Here is a 23408-nt window from a genome sequence, read left to right as displayed (position 1 = left end):
TTTGTCATAACCAATCAGCTGCTTCCCTTGTGTAAGACCTACATAACCATGATTTATGGAATTATTTCATTAGCCAGAACCCCTTTAATGCAATGTGGATGTAGTCCAATATGAGGTCATGACACTGTGCCATTACACTTTGCAAAGCAGGTTAGTCAAACTCACATAAGCACACATTTTTACAGGTGGGGGTTGTGTGCAATAGATGGAGACACAGCTCCAGTGAATCTGTGCCCCCTCCCTCAGACAGGTGTGCCCCCCCTCCGCCTTACCCAGAGAGGAACCTGGGACACTCACCTGGGACTGGAAGCTCTTAAGGATGGGTGCCACCATCTCCCGAACTTCCTAAAATGAAATTCAAAGACACGTACATTAAAACATTACAGGTATCGCAACCCTGCTTCCTGTTATGTCTTGCCTAATGTTCAAAATCGTTTTGTTTTTTTTTGTTTTGTAACACTACCACAATTGTTTTGGTATTTTTTATCCAACTGGGGCACTACTATCAAAGTAGTATATATATACACTTATATATATATATATATGTGTGAACGTCTAGTTGATTTAAGAAGTACGATGTTCAGATTTTAGCACTGTCCAAAAATGTTTGGGAAACTAAAGATCAAACCATTCTGGAGAACTATAATGCAACCCGGAATAATGTAATCCAGTATCTGAAGCAGGACTTGTTTTAATATTCCCAGAGCTTCTGCTGCACAAGGTTGTGTTATCTTGAAGCATGTGGATCACAGGTGGGGGCCTAAGAGGCACAGTTAATTCTGACATGTCTACCTGTATTAAACTGACAAGATTATAAGGAATACACTGAAGAGCTCTCATCCGGTCCCCAGTGAGAAGCGGAGGCTTAAACAATCAAGGTTTGAATTCCTTGTGCATTAATGGAAAGGAAGGCACAGCTCGATGGTTGGAGGGACAACTGCAGTTTTATCTAGGCATTAATCCTAGTACCCCAAAGTGCTTTACCATGCATGCTTCTTTTTACAATTACTGCCTATGCTTTTCATGCTGTCACTATACATTAACATGCTTTGCTGTGCAGGTGTATAGGACAATGCTATAGTAATTTACCCAGCCAGATTCCTATTTTAACCTTAATTATGCACCATACTGCAGCTGAGCATAACAGAACAAAAATGTAAGTTGGAAACAAACCCTAATAATTTGTTTAGAAAATGATATTAGTGAATAGATATGCTAAAGGTTATCCTTGCTAAAAAGGCAGCTTTTGGAAATTAGTTATTTCACAAGGATATATTCAACACTGTGGACTCCACCTGCCTTGTGGTACAGTGTAGTACAGAAACCAGTTCAAAGGTCACAATATCACATGATTCCTCAAGAACCAGAAACATGGTCAAGCACCACAAGAAAGATGGGAGCCAGACAGAGATAGAGAACAATGATACAGATACAAATACAGCAGACATAAAAAATAGCATTTGTTGCGATATGTCCTTTAAACTAAAACTGCAGCTTAACATCAGTTGGCTGTAGTAATACAGTATAGCGTACTCTGATTGCAGACTCATGACTGCAGTTCATTTTCCTATGGGTTGCAGTAACAGCAGGAAGGTAGTGTGCTCTACAGATGTCCAGCAGGGGTGGCTGTGGGGTTAGGTCATGAGACAGTGAATGAAGCCTCAGTAACAGGAACTAGACCCATGACAGCATGGAAAAGACCCTCCTGCTTTACATACATAGACAAGCAAAAGTCAGGTTGCTTTCTAGGTTGCTGCAGACCATTTAGGGGTTTTATGCCTTAATCTGTGGAAATGCCTTTTTCCAATACCTCCATACTGTATAGCATATACAGTACAGCAGGGTACGGCATTTTCACCTGCCAAATAAAAAGTCAACGATGGCCACCTTTGACCATCTCCAGAATTTGAAAGAAATGGATTCTGCCGTTTTGGAGGAATTGTGGTGTCTAGTTTAAAAAAAGATGGTTTCCAGATAGACATTTGGGAGAGGAGGTCAAAGTCAATCCAACAAATAGTCCCAGAGACACTCAACACTGTACACCAAGCATCAGTCACATAGACTGCTCTTGGGATTGCTCCCCTGGAACCTTATTTCTGCCTCATTGCTACTTTTGCTCCCAAGCGTCCATTTGGCAACTGATTACCCTTTGAACGGCTGCAAGTGGGTTCATCATTTTTGACAAATTGGTCCATTTCATTGTTACTCTGTCCTAGGAATTCAATGATGTCAGAAATAGTTAGTATTGTTAAAGGGGGTATCTGAGGGCTGCAGGTGCCTTAAGCACATCAGCCAAGGCCATGCACATTGGGTTAATCACATAAAAGAGTATACTTACCTCTGGTACATTTCTCTTGAATTCCCGGCTGAGTTCAATCAAATGCTTGTGAGAGTGCTCGCTTTCTTCTTGCCTTGCTGCCAGCTCCGAGGCCACCGAGTTGAGCTCTTTCTGCAGAAAGGAAAGAGAAACAGGCTAGAGGGCTTGCCATATGAACTGTACAGTATTCAAAAAAGCCAGATCTAATATATGAAGCCTTGAAAGAGAGAAGCGATACACTGCAAGCAGCAGCTATAAATAATTAAACGACAATAAATCCAATGCCTAAAGAAGCAAGAGGCCTTTTAGATAATCAGTATTTAAAATAATCAATAAACCTGCTTCAGCAAAGGGGTTTCCGCACAGGGTGAAAAAAAAACAACGTCAGGGTCATAAATCAACATCTCACACGCTCAACATAGTTAAAAATACAAATAAATAAAAGTGGCAGAGAATATTGAAGTAGCATGGCCCAGGTGCTTTTCTGAAGTCCATCACGGCAGGTTGACATCTATCAAACAGTGCCGAGGGGGATCTTCTAAGCATGATTTACAAAATACACTTAGCACTCATAAATCAGCTTTTTTCAGAGGAAAACGGCACTTTAATTTCAAGTTAACAGAGTTTAGAAGCAGGAAGATGCCAATAATATATACCCCAAACTGTTCCTTTGAGTACAAGGCTGTAAATCTCTTTAAGGGAGTAGGACGTTCTTTTAAATTCAGCTGTTTTGTTTTTTTACATATATATTTTGTGATACAATCTAGGTTTGAAGCTCTCCCAAGATGAAGAAGCGCTGGGCACGCGCACACACACACTCATACCCACACACGCGCACACACTGCTCCCCCTGTGTTCAAGGCCATGTGACATCTAGAAAGCCGATGCAATCGATCCACATTCCAATATCTCTCAGACAAACATGTTTTACTGTGCTTGGAAACTAGAAACAAACATCTAGAACTCATTTCAGCTGCCGAATAATCTTTTTAAAAACTTTTGGAAAATAGAAGTGGAGGTAGTATCCAATACGAAACAAGATGCTACCCACAACCGAAGTACATCAGTATCATGAAAAACAACACCTGCATATGGAAGGAGGGATAGACCATTGGTTATGTAAAGACAAAAGGACAGGAAGTGTGACATACAGTACATTCATAGTCTGTCCCAACAGTGGAGTGCTACCCAAATTCTAATACACTTACTACCAAAGCAGAATGACAAGGTGAAACCATTGCTTTTCACTTCACCCCCCGAGCATGCTGCAATGATAACTTCCAGGTTAGTGGTGTATAGTTTAGTGTATCTGGTATCGAGAGTAGTGCAGTCATGTGGGTTACAGGTAAAGGGGTGAATTATATCTTTTTAGGAGATTCGAATTCTGATTCGAATTAGTTTAAATATACAGAAACTGCATTTCACTACATGTCTAGATATAGAGCATTTTGAAATATGTGTTTTTGAGAAATATAAAGGTGTGTGTGTGTGTGTGTGTGTGCGCGTGCGAGTGTGTGTACGCGTGTGTTCCAGAGTCACGTTGTCGACAGCTAACTCCTGTGATTAAAAGCCTGCCACTCAGCCATCAGCCTGTAATTGATGACTTTCCCCTCAAGAGGCTTCACAGACATGAGGCCAAGTTGAGGTCCACACCCAGAGCACGGCAGACCACTCTGGGGGGAGAAGAAGCTGTGCTGAGGGCAGCAGCAGCAGTGGATTGATAGGCAGCTCCACACAGAAACTCATTAAGACAGGTAGGGTTTTCATACCCTCCTGAGGAGGCCCAAGACACTCACCTACCCCAGACGAGAAGAACAAATACCGTGGATCCTACTCAAAGCTTTAACTCGTGAGAATGGTTTATTTAATTATGTGTTTTTATGAATAGAATACAGTTTATTCACATAACGGCTTAGAATGCTGGCTTCTTTAACGAGAGTCTAGAATAATTGACAGCTAAAATTATAACTGAATACAAAATAACAGGGACATAAAGGATGCTTCACTGTGGCTGTACAGCATCCATAATCACGTATCCAGTATGTGTTGCTATGTATAGGAAGGTATATGTAGACAGACAGTGTAGATATGCATGTAAAGATACATTGAGAGGTTTAGATAAAAGGAAAACATAAACTTAGCTGCCAGGAATGAGAAAACACTATACAATATAATGTGTACCATTGATCCTGCAGGTTTAGCTCTGTATGAACACAGGGTAATAAAACAAAGAAAATAAAATGATTATTATTTTGTTTTGTATTGCATCTAATTGCAATCAACTGCAGACGTCTGACACTGTGACAGCATCAGCAGAATTGCTGCTGAGAGCATAGAATCTTTGTCTAAAAATAATCAGACATTCTGTGCACTGCTGTTTGTTATAATGGTAATCGATACTGGAGGCTTTGAATTCCATCAATTTATAGATCCACTCTGTTCTGCCTGGTGACTGTGGACTGCACTGCCCCCCCCCCCCCCCCGCCCCCTCCTCCCTATACCCTCTAACCACCTCCCTCACACTGACAACGCAATACCGGGACACTGTGTGATTAAGATAAGCTCAGATTCCTTTCATACATTCCTTATCAGGTCTAATTCTCTGCTTGGCAAGAGATTGTTCATAGCAGTTCAAGACTAGCCCGGCTTCTGAGACGCCAAATTTGAGAGGGGATTGATCGTAAATCAAATCACCAGAATCAATCGGGTCAATCACAGGGAGTCTAGTCTAGCCGGTGCGTTATTACTGGCACCCGAGTCGAAAACCCAGAAGCTTTCAGGCTTTCTGGCAGGGAGGCTGCTGGGTTTAAACAGAGCCAAACAGCGTCTGGCATGTGGCCAGGTAATGCTGCTACTCCCTGCTGCTGCTGCTGTTGTTGGTCAGGTTAATAGACTTCCACTGCAACCCCCACCCCCACGCAGGAGAAGAGCAATATCTTTCCCATCAAACTGCTGAGACACAAACAAGAGGAACATCTGCTTTGCTGCAGTGAAGCGCTCCCTTTCTTCCACGTTCTGTCCAAATAAACCCAGGCACAGCAAACCAGCGCTGACAAGACGGGCCCTCGAGGCGGCTCTCACCTCGCCACGGCAACGGGGGAGCACATCCTTCTGCGGTTATTTCTATCAGCTAATTCAAGACGACTTAGCAGCATTCCTCATTCCTTCTACTTCTGTCTTCATCCCACCCCAACCCCCCCCCCCCAACCCCCCTTTACCCAAGCTGTTTCACTGTTTCCTGAACTTTCTTTCTCTTTGAATCAATAACAAAAGATGCTCTGGGACCCTCCTACACAGTGTTTTGTGATGCCCTTAGTACACACACACATGAAACTGCAGATGTAGTTCTTTCCCTTGTCAGTGTGCAGGATGGTTTTCTGTTCATCGAAACTTTATCATAGTAAGAATAAAGCATAGTGTAGACATGGTAAAGCATAGGTAAGCATTGTAAAGCCCAGAGAGGCATGGTGAAGCATATTTAAAACATGGTAAACCCTGGTAAGTTATTGGTATAATCATGGGAAAGGCATGAGAAAACTGCAAAACTACCATGCAAATTTTGACCAGAGTCAACCAGAACCCTTTAATTGCACTGCCATTATATGGCACAAATGATTCCACTAAAGACTTAAGAAATCCAACACAGTAAAGCCAGCTTTAATAAAATAAAAAAAAAACATAGTTTACCACTGTGTGAAAAAAAAGACTTCAATAAAATATAGATCAACACTGCTTTGTGGTAATTACCCACAGTTTCATTTTATTTTACCCCTGGCGTAAAAACGTAATAACAAAACCAAGCCCTGGGTTTAACCTGCCTTTGCAGAGATGTGGTAAGGGGCTGGGGGGAGTGTAGCACGCCGCTGTCTGTGCAATCAATGACAAACGAGCACCACCGCTTCTGACCCCTGACCCCTGACCCAATGAAGTCTGGAACAGCGAGCCAGCAGAAAAGCCTCGGGCAGCAGCTTTGGTTTGATCAGCGATTTCATGAGGCAGGATCCCACTATGTATTCCCAGCCAGGGCAACAAACAGCAAGAGCAACATCACAGATTGCAAACAGCAGTACAAGAGTGAATACTCTTCTAATCTTGGTAATTGGGGAAACAGTATGTGGGGGTTCAAAAAAATGTCAGATTTTTTGCTGCAGTCTTATATTCAGTATTGTTCTGTGTTGTCTGCTGATTACATTCCTCTATCGTTTGGCCTCCCGTGAACTCTGTCAGAAAGAAATCAGATACAGGGGTGGAAATAAAGTTGGAAACCAATTCTAGGTTTTATTGTGAGCTTGATTAGCCACAGTGCACAGGGTAACAAGCTCAGGTGCGTCTTATTGAAACCAGCAGTGGCTCAAACTGCTATGCAATGGGAGTCATGACAGCTCTATAGAGACCACTGGGCCTCTGAGCTTTAAAAAGACACCTGAAACAGGACATGATATACAAAGTGATTCTTAAAAATAACTGTAATAGATAACTGTAATAATTCAGACCTGTGCCAAGCTGCCCTTGGCCTTGATCACTGTCTGTCTGCCTGTCTGTCTGTCTATCTTGGCATGGAGGCCATAATGTTAATGGAAATTCTCAAGAGCACTCTGTGATACCTAAATAAGTAACCTAGATTTTAATCTTTAAAAATCACATTTTGAAGCATAAAGAGAAATGCAATTCACCTCAAGTGTATAAACAGTACATCATTTGCATTGTTACAGACCGTATTGCTAAATGCTATGTGACAAAGTATTAATCACCTCAATTAAAAATAATAAAAGTTTATTACTTTCTAATTTGAATTTTGTCTAATTGATTGTGTGAATAAATGAATCATTCTCTTGTGAGTTTTCATTAATGCTGGAGGGTCGTATTTGTTACTTGCACCGTGATTGAATGCGTCTCGTTCCAATCACAGCACAGAATTGGTTCCAGACTGTTGTTATTGTCTTGCCGTTGCTGGTAGTCCATGCAGAACCAGAAACACTCAATTATCAAGATCTATAGCAGTACTAAAGAGAGACTTAGTAATACAATTTGACAAATGATTCAATGAGAAGTCTGTCAGTGTCTGTTTGTTTTTTAATGTTACTGGTAATGCCATGGTCTGCTAATGGTTCTTGTTAAGGGATTTGCAGTTTTAATACAGGGTTATTAGAAAGACACCCTAATGGGAGGTTGGAAACTTTCCGCAAGGATACTTAATGTATCCATTAATTCTGAAGCACAACTTGCAGAGACTTGCACGAGTCGGAAACTAATTCAAAGTGCTTAGTCTTTATTATAAACCTCACCATCCAAGCCTGCCAAGCCAAAACATAACTTTAAAAAAATGTCTTCACATAGAAAAACACGAGTCCCATTGAGTACAGTGTTAATTCATCCCCCCGCAGCGGTCATTACTTGTCAATAACTGACCTTGTCTTTTGCCCTCACCTTCGGCTCTGAGCACCTAACTGTCGCGGATGGTTCTCGAACATTAACCTAAATGAACTTCTTCCTTCTTGAAATAAAAGAGAAGATTTCTCGTTAATGTCTACAAAATGAGAAACAAACAACTTGAGAGTGTTTTGAGAGATCTTGGGCCAAATTAGCAAAGCTTTTATTGCCCCTGTTCTGTAAAAGAAAACTGCTAATGTAAAAGAAATAGCAAGGTGTGTGCAGGAGCTCTTCAATCAATCTCTTACAGTACAGTAGATTCTTTATTTGATGCTTTTTAACATCCAAGTGTTATCATATCTTAGCACAATTGATTTGTGAATATTGCCCCATGATTTATTTAAAATAGGAGGAAAGATATTCTCAAGTAGATAAACAAAGTTTGACCTTAACTACATATTTCTGAAACAATCTTCTAAACTGGATGTTGTATGTCAAGGGTTAAACAATATAGCCCAGTGCTTTCTTTCTGAAATCTTTACACTGGCATCGGATTGTCACAATACTATTATTTCATGCACTTCCCTGCTGATTTGACTGACTGCGATGGAGCTTGTTATAACGTCACGAAGCATGCAAAGTGGTGTTAACCTCAAAACTTAAAATAAAAATAGCTTTTTCTGAAGCACTATGAGTGAACAGCACCACAAAGTTAATTACCTCTGCAGAAGTCTAATGCGTAGTGAAATACATAACAGCAATGCACGCCCCTTCCTGTCAGCTCTCCTTAGCGTTATATGGTAACACTTAGTAACTAGCATAAAGCTTAGAAATGTACTGTACACATTAGCATTAGCTTGGGAGGTGAAACTCAGCATGTCAGAATGGGGTAGTCATGGCTGGCTTTGCAAGCATCCTTATTGACGACTAATAAAAACACATTCAAATAAGCTCTCTCTCTCTCTCTCCCTCTTTCTCTCTCTCCCCCTCTCTCTCTCTCTCCCTCTCTCTCCCTCTCTCTCTTTCTCCCTCTCCCTCTCCCTCTTCCCTCTCCCTCTCTCTCCCTCTCCCTCTTTCTCCCTCTTCCTCTCCTTCTCCCTCTCTCTCCCTCTCCCTCTCTCTCTCCCTCTCTCCTTCTCCCTCTCTCTCCCTCTTTCTCCCTCTCTTCCTCTCCCTCTCCCTCTTTCTCTCCCTCTCCCTCTCTCTCTCTCCCTCTCCCTCTCTCCCTCTCCCTCTCTCTCCCTCTCCCTCTCCCTCTCCCTCTCCCTCTCCCTCTCTCTCTCTCCCTCTCTCTCTCTCTCTCTCTCCCTCTCTCTCCCTCTTTCTCCCTCTCTCTCTCTCTCCCTCTTTCTCCCTCTCCCTCTCTCCCTCTTCCTCTCTCCTCTCTCTCTCTCTCTCTCTCTCTCTCTCTCTCTCTCTCTCTCTCTCTCTCTCTCACACTCCATATCACAAATTAGCATAATAAATATACCATTATAATTTATATAAATACATGAAGCTTTTGCTTCCCCCCATACTCAACGTAAATGGATTTTATTGAAGAATTTGGTGGATTTTCTACAGTGTGCACTATGTGAATGCATTTTTAGCTGCGCCGAGGTCCCAGCTGAATAGAATCAGCAATGTGATTGTGATAACACACGGCTGCCCCATGTACGACTTTAAACCAATGCTGCTGTTACACAAGGGAAGGAGTGCATTGATTATGTTATAGAGAGATCCTTAAGATGCAAAACCTTCCTCGCCTCTAAAAACAAGCCTTCAAAGACAGACTGGGAAGGCTGGGGAAATCAACCACTGTACGACTGATAGCATCCATTAGCTGCGCTCCAGTGAAAGGTGTGCTAGCCAAGATTCCACTGCCTTACACAACCATCAGTGAAGTCCCCTTATCTGCCTCCACACAACAGATTCAATTCCTGTGCAGCAGTTACTAGAACCGCCACCCTCATTAAAGGAGTATGAAACACAGTAGCTATTCTAAACCCAGCCAGGCCAAATTAGCCTATAATCCAAAACCATGGGATCATAATGAAATGCAGGCTGACAGCAGCTGCAGAAACACACTTTCATATAAATAAGTACAAAGGAAGTGCATCTACAGTACAGTACAGTGTGGTAGCAGGATAAACAGCCTTTACCAAAGTGACAGTAAAGCCTTCAGTTGCAAGCAGTAATAATATAATGCATAGTGTCAAGCAGGCTTCAAGGGAAGGGAGCTTGTGTCCTGAATACCAGCCTGGCATGAAGTCAGCCTGCCATGTGAATCTTGAATGGTACATGCTCCGTATCTCCAGTGTTATTGTCAGCATATTATTCAGCTTAGATAAAGAGAAAACCAATAGCATCCACCCCAGACTATTTTGTTAAAAGGCAGAAAGTTTAAACAAATCGGATTAAAATATTGACAAGTACTGGCCTCCTGATTACAAGACGTAATTTAATTAATAATTAAGCACATTTTCAATTTAGCAGGAAATGCATGTCAACTGATAATTCAAAAGCCAATTAAATTAATCATGTAAATAATGTTTTTAATTAAATAGTTTACTTATCCAGATACCGTTCTGATCAAACTATATTTAAACAGAAGATACATTTTTTGCATGGTTGTGTTTTCACAGGTCCTTGAGACATACTGCTGATAAGTAGGGCTACATTTCCCCAATGCACAAATTTGCTTCCTGGTAAAAGTGGTCGGAACAATAATAATAAAACAATTATCGTGATGTTAATTTGTTTAGTCTTGATTTATTACAGTACTGAAAAATGAATAATGATGATCGCATTATCAGTGTTAATCGTGTTTCTGACAGTCATCTAAAGAGAGAAACATTTAAATGGAAAATAACTTTAATTCAGTCCACTTACTCTATTGTGGAGAGAAAACGGTGGTATGGTTTCATTTTAGCGAGCGAAAAGCAGAACGAGAAAAAAAAGGTGTGAAAGAAAGAAAGACTAGGAGAAACTCGCAATAAGTTAAAATAAACTAACCGGGTATATTGAAACTCTAGGAGTGATTAATAACCACAAGTAAAATTAATTATTTTTGGCCTGGTATTAAAATGAATGTGTGGCGTCTAACCTAAAACTGTTCATTCTCTGTAATGATGTGTCAGTCTGTTAAATCCCTTTTTCTGTGTTATTTTGGGAGATATATGCGCTGATCCAAGCTGCATCTTTCAGGTGAGAACTCAAGGCTGAGTTTGACACCACCTGTGTTTAATATGAAACAGCTCAGCCCATCTCACTCTCAGCTTCAATTATCATACACACCTGGGACTTGCTAATGTTGTGTAGCCACCTGTCAGGCAGGAAGATAAATACATTTATACTCTTTCAACATCTTAGAAAAACAACTCCCTGTACTGCAGTACTAGAAACCCTTTGATAGCCAACCTGTCTTGTGTGATACCGTTACGGATTCTGTCCTGTCCTGTCGGTGACATGAGATTAAAGCACAGCTCTTTTGCATATTGGTTTAGACGCTCGCCGGTTCTTGCCCAGCCTCTGCCCTGTTACATTGGTGCCATGGCCTGGATCTTCCAGACTGGCTGCAGCCGATAGCCGAGGTTAAAGTTGCCATAGCAGATTCTGTCCCCTGTCGGTGAGATGAAGCGAGGTTAAAAGCTCTAAAACCACAAATGCAGAGAAGCCTGGCTCTTTTGCAGCGTGATTAAGACTCACGCTGCAAAAGAGATAAAGCTCTCTTGTGGTGCACAGAGACAGTTCTGCAAGATTGACAAACTGTCAAAGCTGGGAGTCAGTGGTGTTTGTTGGGTGACAGGAGATTTTGATGTCAAGGCTCCTCGACATCGAGCCGTGATACTGACGGTATTGGAGCCGACGTGTCCATGGCAAGGTGCGGCCTTCACACCACTTCCAATGTCAGGCCGCTTTTGTGCTGTGCCATCAAGCCAAAAAGAAACATCCAGCTTAGACCTGAGAACAGCACATTTTTGAGGAGTTTGTTTTTTATAAACAGCTACAAATCAAAGGTATGGATTGAGAAAAGATTCAAGAAAAATCATTTGGGACACTGTGACTTTCCAACTGCTCCCCCCCCCCCCCCCCCCCCCCTGCTTTATTGATATAAGAACATAAGAACATTTACGAACGAGCGGCGGTGCATGTAAGCTCATCCTAGTAGCTCATTGATCTCAGAACTTTGTCAAGTGATTCTGCCTCAACAACATGGCTAGGTAGCCCATTCCATACACTCCGCGCTCTCTGCGTGAAGAAGTGTCTCCTTCCCTCTGTCCTAAGTCTCTACTTAATTTCCAACTATATCTAATAGCTTACTTGTCTAGACAAAAGCCTAAGCCTGTTCTTTGCATTCTGCAAGTAGGACACACACAAAAAAGCACTGTTAACATTGTGAGTGCCACTCATTGATCCCAAGTTTAATACTTAAAATACAAAAACACATTCTGTAATACAATAAAGCTGGCCTTAAAAAATATTGTTTTTTTTTATTAGATCGACTCATGAATCAGTTTACACCCCCCACACCCAAGTGTTTTATTACATTCTTGCCCATTAAATAATAAGATTGTATTTCACGTCGCTCCAGTGAGATGATTGCAAAGTAATCATGTGTACAAAGCTGAGGCATGTTGTGTTACATCTGCATGCGATGGAAGTGTCATTAATCACACCCTGCCGTCTGCACAGGAGGGCGCGGAATAAGATGCACAGTGTTCTTGATGAAGGCTCAATGTTGACAATGCCCGGCCACTGTCCAAAATGAAGAAAAAGCAACAAAATAAATCGATAGAATCAATAAAACCACATTTCAGACACTGCCTGGTCAAGCTGAAGAGTGTCCCACACACTTCGGGCACTTCCTACAGAACAGCAGGTCACTGTGTCGATTCACCCTTTTATTTGCTTACTTCAGTTTCTCGGTTTCGCACGTTTGAAGTAATTTTCGTCTTGCGGTGGGTGGGGGATTATTTTGTATTTGTCCCACGATGCTCTGCAGTCGCTCCTGGCAAACATATGAGTGATTTCTCCCCCCTCTCTCTGTCACCATATGGCAGTTTATTTCTGTAGTTTTAAGACAAACCCTCAAGCGGCTTCAGGAAAGGAAAAGAGGAGCCCCGTATCTATCCTCTGACTGCAATTTGCTTTCTTGATCATGTATATTGCATGACATCCTTGTAAAAGCAATGGCTAATCTCCAGGTACCTTTTTTGACAGTAACATACATGCCCTCCCGCCGAGGATAGAAATAGCACAGTAATGTATTAAAAGGGTGTTAGTGGAAACTAAAATGCAATGGTAAAAGTTTACACTAGAAGTCTTTTTCAATGTCAAAACTGAGTAGAAGCAAAGGATAATACTGAGATGAAACTCAGAAACTAAGACATTGATTTGATCAACCTGTGTTTTTTAAGCATTTTGCAGAAGCAGGGAGTCCACCTGAATTGCATCATGAGGGTTGATGCAATGGAGGGGCACTGCCAGGGTAAGCACAGATAGAGGGTTGATGCAATGCAGGGGCACTGACAGGATAACGACAGATAGAGGGTTGATGCAATGCAGGGGCACTGCCAGGATAACAACAGATAGAGGGTTGATGCAATGCAGGGGCACTGCCAGGATAACCACAGATAGAGGGTTGATGCAATGCAGGGGCACTGCCAGGATAACCACAGATAGAGGGTTGATGCAATGCAGGGGCACTGCCAGGATAACGACAGATAGAGGGTTGATGCAATGCAGGGGCACTGCCAGGATAAACACAGATAGAGGGTTGATGCAATGCAGGGGCACTACCAGGATAACAACAGATAGAGGGTTGATGCAATGCAGGGGCACTGCCAGGATAACCACAGATAGAGGGTTGATGCAATGCAGGGGCACTGCCAGGATAACCACAGATAGAGGGTTGATGCAATGCAGGGGCACTGCCAGGATAACGACAGATAGAGGGTTGATGCAATGCAGGGGCACTGCCAGGATAACCACAGATAGAGGGTTGATGCAATGCAGGGGCACTGCCAGGATAACCACAGATAGAGGGTTGATGCAATGCAGGGGCACTGCCAGGATAACCACAGATAGAGGGTTGATGCAATGCAGGGGCACTGCCAGGATAACCACAGATAGCGGGTTGATGCAACGCAGAGGCACTGCCAGGGTAAGCACAGATAGAGGGTTGATGCAATGCAGGGGCACTGCCAGGATAACCACAGATAGAGGGTTGATGCAATGCAGGGGCACTGCCAGAATAACCACAGATAGCGGGTTGATGCAACGCAGAGGCACTGCCAGGGTAAGCACAGATAGAGGGTTGATGCAACGCAGGGGCACTGCCAGGGTAACCACAGATAGAGGGTTGATGCATAGATGCATAGAAAATCAAGAGGGACTTTGCTGGTTCACAGCCATGTGTCTAAGAGCCTGCAATAAGATACTCTACTGTTTGCAAAAACAGCCCAGGTGTCCATTCTCTTGTATTATCTGAGTGAATGCTGTGTCACCACTGTTGGTTTTAAACCCAGCAGTTTGATTCTCCTCGCGGCTCCTCCTGTCTCTCAGGACCCTCTTGAAAAACAAGCCAGTCTCACGCGTTTCTCCTCAGTGTTTAATCCAAATCACCCCTGCACTGATTAAGTGTTTTGTGGATGGATTACTGAAGAATGCCTGCTTCATGCTTCATGCTTTGTGATGTACCACCGTGTGGATTATCCAGCAGTTCTGGGAATAAATCAAAGGGATTTGGGCTGCAAAGACACTCCTGAGCAGTTAGTCGGGGAATCTTCCAGATGCAGCGGCCCTGGGAAGTCATCTGTACAATTAGTGCAATTAGCCTTCACAGCTGAGAGGAAACTGGTCTTCCCTTCTTGGTTGAAATCCGACCAGAGACTAACAGCTTTGAGCAGCTCTGTGGGGTATCTTTCCTGGAAGTGGTTTGAAGATTGTTAAGTAAATAGGACTCAGACCTGGGGTAGGGGGGAGGGTGGGGGTGGGGTGGGGAGGCATTCTGAAATGACAGCTCCAAGAGTGCTTCTTATTGTAATTGAACTCATATATTGTGTTTTTCTTATTGAAGCCTCTTTGACTATTTGTATCTCTTTATTAATCTATCTGGGCCGGTCCCCTATTACTAGTGATACAAATACAGAGAAATTAGGTTTGTAAAGTAATATGATGGATTATAAATGTCAGCATGCTGGTATTAAAGTCCAGCATTGTTTAGCTCATTACAATATACCCAATTCATCAATGGCAAGAGGGGTCCAACAATTATCTTCTTTTAATTGACAACGTAAGCAAAGCTTAACTTAAAAGCCTGTTTGAGAACAAAAACTGTACACTAGTACTGATGCGCTAGTTAGTATAATATTATAATTCTGTATTAGTATTATTGCACAGATATGACTGCTACTACAATAATACTATTTTAACACCAATATTAAAACTGAGATTGAGACTGACTAACAATCTAGAATGAGTTTAGATTCATGCATACCAGTTTAGGAGCATTAACCACATTGAGCAGAACAATCCAGTATTCTCATTTCCAGCAGCCAACAATGTCCCATTTAAACTAGGTGTCAATATCATTATCATATTCTGATATGTGGCTCAGCACCATCACACAAGGCAAGCAAGGGCTCAATTCTCCATGCTGATTTCCTGATATAGAACAAACAGTGCAGGAGATTACACACCAGTGCATTTAATATCCTGCTGCATATCGTGATGCCTTTTTATATCTCTAATGTTCACACGCTTTTATTAAGGATCCATATCTGATAAGCAAGAATTGATTAATGGGTGATCTCAATTAAATTAGATTTCGGGCCAAATGTATGTTAGGGATTTTTTTGCCAACCGTTTAAATGTTGAGATATTTGTCACCAATCACTACTGGAGAAACACTAAGGATAACACTAAGGATAACATTGCACTGTAACACTAATGGCTGGTTTCGCAGACCCCGATCAGCACTAATCTTGGACTAACTAATGGTAAGTCTACAATTATGCTTAGTTCTTGAAGCTTCATTTGCATTGTAAGTTGGTCATGCATATTTTCAATAAATGAAAAAACAATCAGGCAAGATTCTAAGGCTGCAAAGCATGTCTTTAGGGGAAGCAACAGCTGATTGATTAACGACAGGAAAGAAGGCGTTGAAGGTGGCCCAGGAAGTGCAAGCATAAAATAAAAGTAAAGCATGCAAACAGAGAGCTTTCTTTAACAAAACATGGTACCAGAGAGCATTTGCTATAACCACTTTAAATGGACGTCCGAGGTAGACATGACAGACTAAGAAATACCATTTAGAATTGAAGTCCCCACACAAGTGAAAGTAGAACTTGTCTTTTTGGTTCACAGCATGGTCCTGCAGTAATTCACATATCTGAGTGTCGCATGGAACAGTGGTTCCCAAACCGGTCCTGGAGACCCCCTGTGTCTGCTGGTTTTCATTTCAACTGAGCTCTCAATTACTTAACTAGACACTTAATTGAAATTATAATTTGCTTAATTAGGCCTTTTTAATTGTTTTCAGCTGTTAACAGTTGCATATTTCAAGTTAGCTATAACATTTTACAAGTAACTTGACCTCTGCAACTGTTTCAGAGCTGAAAACAATTAAAAAGGTTTAATTAAGCAAATTATCAGTTCAATTAAGGGTCTTGTTAAGTAACTGAGAGCTCAGTTGGAATGAAAACCAGCAGACACAGGGGTTCCCCAGGACCGGGGTTTGAAGCACTGGCATAGAGGAATGGTGGTGAATGAAAGATTGGTTAAGCTTTGGGTGTCTGTGATTCAGGTGCTTTTTCATACTCTTAGCTCCCCTGCTGGCTGCTGTCCTGAAGCAAGACATTGGATTAACTCTACAGTCAACAAACCCATTCCACTCAACAAGACTGATGCCTTCATATACACCTTCAAGTCTGATACCCTCATCAAACACTCAATAGTGCTGCATTTAGAAACACAAAGAGAAGCTTAAAAAATGAAATGACAAACGTTCTCAATGCTAATGCTCAATATGTATCTGCATGAAACCAAAAACGTTACACATTTCTCCAGCATTTTACAGCATGTTATTCACCTTACTGTATGTAACATCAGGCATGCTGTAAATAACACACACAGTCTTCTACATTTTTTATTGTGCTCCAGATATTACGCTACTGCATGGACACTGTGATCTACATTTGATATGGGTATTTCTGACAATGGTTTAATGTTCAAGCAATGATCATCACTAGCAGAGCCACAGAGAAGAATACCCAGTATCACAAGAACCTGACAAACACTGCACAGTGCATAGCACTACTACCCTGCCATGAATATCGACTGATTACTGCATTGCATCTTACTATGTTTCATTTATGGATATACATTTTCAAAGAGCTCAGCTGTGCACACCTCAAGGCTTCCTCATTTGGTTCCTATTTAGTTCAGGTTCAGGTGCAATATCATTTTTTTTTTTTAAGGAATGCAATGAGCTGTTCAACTAAGAGCTAAATGAATATAAAGGTCTTTATAGCATACCAAAGTGGAATAAAAAAGGCTTTTTATGTTTATGATGGTTTTTTTTAAACTTCTGTTAAGGTGCTTTCACCAGTTCTACCTCTGGCTGGCATTCTCTTTCAGAACTGACACATGTAACACAGGCTAGATCACACAGAAGTAAGAGTCAAGGCTTAGTTCACAGCTACTGGGAATCAAGTTTCCTTTTGTATTGCTGATAATACACATCACTACTATACTGATACTTTGGAAGATCTATCCTATGTGAGATGAAAGAAACTGCCAACTAGAACTGCAATGCAGGTGAACTCAGGTGAAAGTACTTTAACACAGACTGCATACATGAAGGATAATCATTATTGCTGGGTTACCCGTGCAGAAGCAGCACTATAATCCTGCTTGGGAACATCCTTTATGGAAGCAGGAAGTGAGATCAGCATTAACACTGCATGGATCTGGGGAGACAAGTTCAGGCCTTGGAGAATGATTGACCCAAGTCCATGGGTCCCCGAAATGAATTAAAATCAAGAGGTGCTTTGAAGATGACATTCTCCAGGTCATCTACTGCAAAGCGTAACAGAGAAGCACTCTTTCAGTGGGTCAGCAACTGAAACATTGCACAACCCGAGGCAACATTAAAAAGCAAAGCCCTTTTCAGCATAATGGTAAATATGTAATCGAGACGGGCCCCAATGTTCTCACTGCAGTATTTTTGTTCGTTTTTTTTATGGAAATAATTTCGAATAACTGCAAGCTTTTTGAATATCTTGAATTATTTATTAGTTCCAGCTACACAAGTTTTAATATTAAATAAAATACAACTACTTTTAGCTAAGCATAAATGGAGCATAAGTAATAACTGATTCCTTACTGATGTAAACGGGTCAAAGTTCTGTTCAGAGGTCCACAGTGTGAACCCCACATGAGGTTACAATTCTTGTGGATTGCTTATCCAAAAATATTCAGATACTGCAGAAGATTTATAGGACAGCAAAAAGCAAAAAAGTGATCAGTAATGATATTTTTAGGATTGCCATGGTATATTTGCTCAGTAATTTTGCAGTTCTACTATACTTGTCCTGTGGTTATGTTGTGTATTTATCCTAGTTTACACTGTTTTTTAATTACAATACTTTACCACACCTGTACTTTTCAGTGCGTGCTACACTTTACCATGCTTTCTATCACTATGCTTTACTAATACATGTAGTGTAGCTGTGCTTTTGTCATGGTATACCTTTATAAGGGTATCCTCTGAGCTGGAATGAAACACACTGTTTCTCAAACCTGTGGTAAACAGTGTTTGATGGTGCACAGCTTACTGAGAGCTTATACAGTCAATGTGTACAGCTCACCCTGTCTCTGCTACAGGCCTGCTGTCTCGAAAGAATTTGGCTGCTGACTGAAACAGATACAAGTTTAACGAATGACAGAATACACGTTAGGACATTTGCATAACAAATTAATCAGTAAGGGATAGTCCATTTACAAAAAGGGCCCAGTTCAATGGACTTTTAACTAGAATAAATAAATAAATTCTAGGAAAATACAAATTCTTGAAATGAAAAGAACACATCTTATTTTGAATCAGCATTAGTGATGTGTGAAATGAATCCTCAAAATAAAAATGGCTCTATATTTACATTATCCCCCCCCCCCATCTAAAAGTGAATTGAAGTGTGTGCTACATGTGGCTGTTTTATGTATTAGAGTTTTTGGTGATGTTATTTCCTCATAGTGAGTCTGAATTGTTCAAACACAAAGCACAAGCTGAGAACTCTTTGCCACAGCACACGCGATTCGCAGCATTACAAAGCTATGGCAAAGCTTCAAGCTCAGACTCAGAAGCGCTCTGGCGTGCGCTGTGAGAAAGGCAGAGATTTACAACTTCATGCCATTTTGACACCAAATTAAACTGTTGAGTCAATCCTACCCTGTGCCAGCTAGTTATCTTTCCAGGATCATTTAACACTAGAATTTACATTCCATATAAAAACGCGTTCTGATTCGGCTCTGTCGAGGGCCGTACATCATTGCAGGGGAGACTGGGAGTTTCAGTGAAAAGGACAGAATTAGATCATATTCATGATGCAATTAAACACTTCAGGGAATCAATGTAAAACTGATGAGCCCTGAAAACAATGCATATGGTTTAGAACATTATAACATATTACCTTCCCTCAAATCCTTTCCAGACACGATTTAAATCTTCCCACAGTTACTCCACCAATTCATAACGGTGGAAGATAAGAAATGAATTTTTCACAAAATTATTCAACTGCTAAATTGCCCACGGTAACTGGCTATATGATGAAAGTTATCTGAATTATTAACTGGAGCAACTGTTTATTCTTATCGTGAGTCTAATCCCTGCAAAACAATGACTTGAGATAACAAATACTTCACTGTACTGTACATATCGGGAGGACAAAAAAACCTACCATGTGTAGCACATACTTCCTGTTCTTCACATGGCTGATTCATTGGTTTTGCAAAATGAATCGCTGTGATATATTTTTTTCAAAGCTGTTTCAGTCATGATGTGCAAGACAGCAGATCTGACAGGTGCTTCTGTATCCAACTCCATGGGCCATTGTGGAGAACATGGTGGTCTGACATGGTGTTTTAGGTGCCGTTTCTAGCTTTTTGTCCAATTGTCGTGAAACTGAGTGGTATCCTCTGCTATTCACAAGGACTCAAGTTAAAGTGGGGGCTTTCCTTACTTTCTATGGTGCATTTTAAACCAGAGTAATAAAGGCAAAAAAGGGGTTTTAAAAGTTTCAGGAATTCTACTGAAAAAAATGTCATTCAAGCAGATAACAAGGTTCATGAAGTCGACACTAACGAAAAAAAAGGTCACAAAGCTGACATTATATCTACATTTAAGCACTGAAAGTACAGGGCATCCATGATAAGCATAGAAAAGCATGAAAAGTGCCTTTGCTCACAGGCACTGATGGATGGATGCACTATCCAAGAACCATTTCCTGTCTGGAATACGAATAGGGTGGCTGGTTTTAACAGATAAAACACCCCCAAAGCAAATAGATGTGAGATGACCCTTAATTGGGTCTGTATACTGTAATGTGCACGTGTAGTTACCTTATACAGTAACAACATAAGAAAATATGAAAATGTACTAACGAGAGGAGGCCATTCGGCCTATCTATGCTCTTCTAGTCCTTAGTAGCTGATTGATCTCTAGCTAGGTTTTAAAGGATCACAGACTCAACGCCAACAACATGACTTGGCAGTCCATTCCAAACCCTCCCCTCTCTCTGTGTTAAGAAGTGTCCTAAGTCTAGCTCCAGTAGTAATGGTGATCCTTTTTTGTAACTTGATCCTTTTTAAAGACATCACATCTCTTAGGGCTGATCCTTTTCTGCAGCACATGTTTTTGTACATGCCTAATGTTTGGATTTAAAGAAGAAGTGAGTTTATAATACAGCCCCTCTTATTTACTGTCTCGAAGCACATTACAAGAGGCACACGTAACTGTAGTTTTGACACCACTTCACTCTTAACAGGAGATCACTTCACAGTAGGCCAAACACAACTTACTGGTGCATAGGGCAGCAGTGTGGAGTAGTGGTTAGGGCTCTGGACTCTTGACCGGAAGGTCGTGGGTTCAATCCCAGGTGGGGGACACTGCTGCTGTACCCTTGAGCAAGGTACTTTACCTAGATTGCTCCAGTAAAAATGGGTAATTGTATGTAAAAATAATAATGTGATATCTTGTAACAATTGTAAGCCGCCCTGGATAAGGGCGTCTGCTAAGAAATAAATAATAGTAATAATAATTACCATAAAAACAGCTGTTTCTTCAGAACAGTCGTTACAAACTGCACTGCTGCAATCTGATTCTCCTGCTCTCCCTTTGCACATACCATACTGTAATGAACTATAAAGTCTCCATACACTGTGCTGCCCCAGTCACAGGGGAGGTGTAGGAGTAACACCAGGCCATCAGGACGAATGGGATACCTAGATCCTTGAGTGCATTGCTGATCAAGTTTTTCTTTTTTCCCCCGATAATGTTTTTGACCCGCTTCACTCTCAAATCCGAAATAGCACAATTTAATATCCCCTCCCTGCTGCAGCCCACGTAACGACTCAGAAGGACTAAAGATCAACATGCTACCTCTTCTCCTTTTGTCCAGACCCTTGTTTCACTTCTTTACTGAAGGGGCAATGTTATTATTAAAAGGCAAGAAGCAAAAAAAAAACTTTAATTTAAACTGAAACTCATGAAAACCTTGAAATTCAGCTAAAATTGAACTGTGTAACGGGCAGTGTTGTGTGATGCACTGCTGTGACAGATTCTGCCCCGTCGGTGAGGTGAGATGAGGTTAAAAGCTCTAAAACCACGAATGCAAGCCCGGCTCTTTTGCATTGTGGTTAAGATGCTTGTTCGTGGTGTGTGGGGTCACTGGTTCGCGCCCAGCCTCCGTCACATGACACATGTGCTAGTATAATAATATATACAGTACATGAGGCACAAAGGATCTACATTGGGAATCAGGACGATTAGTTAATGAATGTTAAATTGAGGCTCTCAAAATTAAAGCCATGGCGATTCATTGTTGCACACAAGAGACCTACAGTAAGCAGCAGATGTTGCCAAGCGATTAAACCCTGAAGACAAAGGCCCAACTTGGCTGGTCCACAACCTTGCATTGTCTGGTAAAATGACACCCCAGATAATTTACTGTACTGTAGGGATGGAACACACTTGTCAAGTGAATATATCTTCTCATTACTTTCAATTAATAATAACACATCATTACAATCAAATAAAGACAGCATGCTTTGTACTACAACACCTAATGCTGAACCCTGGAACCTTCCTTTCGGAATGACTTGCTTTTGTTACAAATCCTGCAGTGCTGCGGTTTTCGGTTAGCCGCCTCAAACTATTTAACAGAAGATGAAGGATCTTGTGGATTCGCTGCTGTCCAAAAGTGTATGAATGCCTTTTCTCACCAGCCAGCCCGTATCAATACACAAGAGCGACCGCAGTTTGCTTTATTATACTTTTTTTTTTAAATCAGGCCAGCTGGCCCCAACAAAAGATACATTGTCTCTTTAACTGAATGTAGTACTGTATCATTCTTTCTTATCCCATTTTCAGTTTTATTAGCAGAGCTGCAGCCTACTGTTTATACTAGTGGGTATTCCACGTTTGCCAGAACAATTGCAGTATGACAAATGGCACATCAATGTAATCTATCAGCCAAGCCTTGACAGGAATCCTATACGCAGGGCTGCCATTAATTCCTGCTCCTGATCTCTGGGGTCCCATGCTTTAGTATCCATGACAACGTGCAAGCCACTTGGCGTGCATGCCACCTCCGTTTGAAAGATGGGCATCTTACCGCGGTTCTGGAATTTAGCCTTTGACACCTTGCATTCCATTCCACTGTGAGTGCCAGTCTTTAGTTCTCGTTCTTCCTTTGGTGGTGTCGTACCTTGCATATCCCGACCTACCCTCTCTCTCTGCTCTGTAAAGGGAAGTTAAAATCCCTTCTTGACGACTTAAAAATAAATACGTTTATGCCTGTTAATCTTTCTCAGTTCCACAAAGATTTTGTTTAAATGCGTAGCAAGAAGAAATTATAGCCAACGTTGATCTTTTTTCATTGTTCTTGAATTAGAAAGGCACGTTTCTAAACCGATGACAAAGTTTCATTTTCAGTGATAGAACAAACAGAGATATTCTGAGGAGGGCTTTTGACAGATAGCAAAGTCCTTTCGTAAAACAGACTTTCTACGGAAGAATGTAGTGCCAACAGTTAATTAAATATCCTAATTGTCCTTTATGATTTTCTATTGATGTTTCTGCTTAGGTCATTATTTGCCATGCTTATTAACTATTCCAGCAATAACTGTCTCTGTGGAGCAGTACAGGTATCAGTGTTACGCAGGCTTCAGTGCACAGTGCTATACATGTGGACTGCAGAGCACAGTACCATGCTAATATGATCCCCTAACTCACTTCCTCCAAAATGAACCTTGAGAAGGTTTTTCAGAATCCATTTTTTGCAGGAATACTGAGCAGAAACAACAAAAGAGAATCAAACAGAACACACATAACAGAATATTAAACAGGAGAGACATTTAAAAAAGCAGATGATACGAATCAGCCCTTTAATTGTTTATTAAAATGCACATTATTGAGAGAGTCTGTTCCCTGTACTATGCAGCTGGGGTAGGAAGACAACAT

General features: G+C 41.3%; 1 protein-coding gene across 2 annotated transcripts in view; it reads right to left on the bottom strand.

Moving 5' to 3' along the window:
• The window catches only part of LOC117426381 (homeobox protein cut-like 2), a 102030-nt gene that overhangs the window by 38674 nt on the left and 39948 nt on the right, over positions 1-23408 (bottom strand). For both annotated transcript variants that reach the window (XM_058994690.1, XM_058994692.1), the window contains exons 2-3: positions 2339-2449; positions 298-345 (exon numbers count right to left, since the gene is read on the bottom strand). In XM_058994690.1, the coding sequence (XP_058850673.1) occupies positions 298-345; positions 2339-2449 (159 nt within the window). The remainder of the gene's footprint in view (positions 1-297; positions 346-2338; positions 2450-23408) is intronic.

Source organism: Acipenser ruthenus, chromosome 21 (genome assembly GCF_902713425.1).
Source record: "Acipenser ruthenus chromosome 21, fAciRut3.2 maternal haplotype, whole genome shotgun sequence".
NCBI classification, from domain to species: domain Eukaryota; kingdom Metazoa; phylum Chordata; class Actinopteri; order Acipenseriformes; family Acipenseridae; genus Acipenser; species Acipenser ruthenus.
Note: the sequence above shows the minus strand (reverse complement) of the source record. Positions and strands in the feature narration are given on the sequence as shown.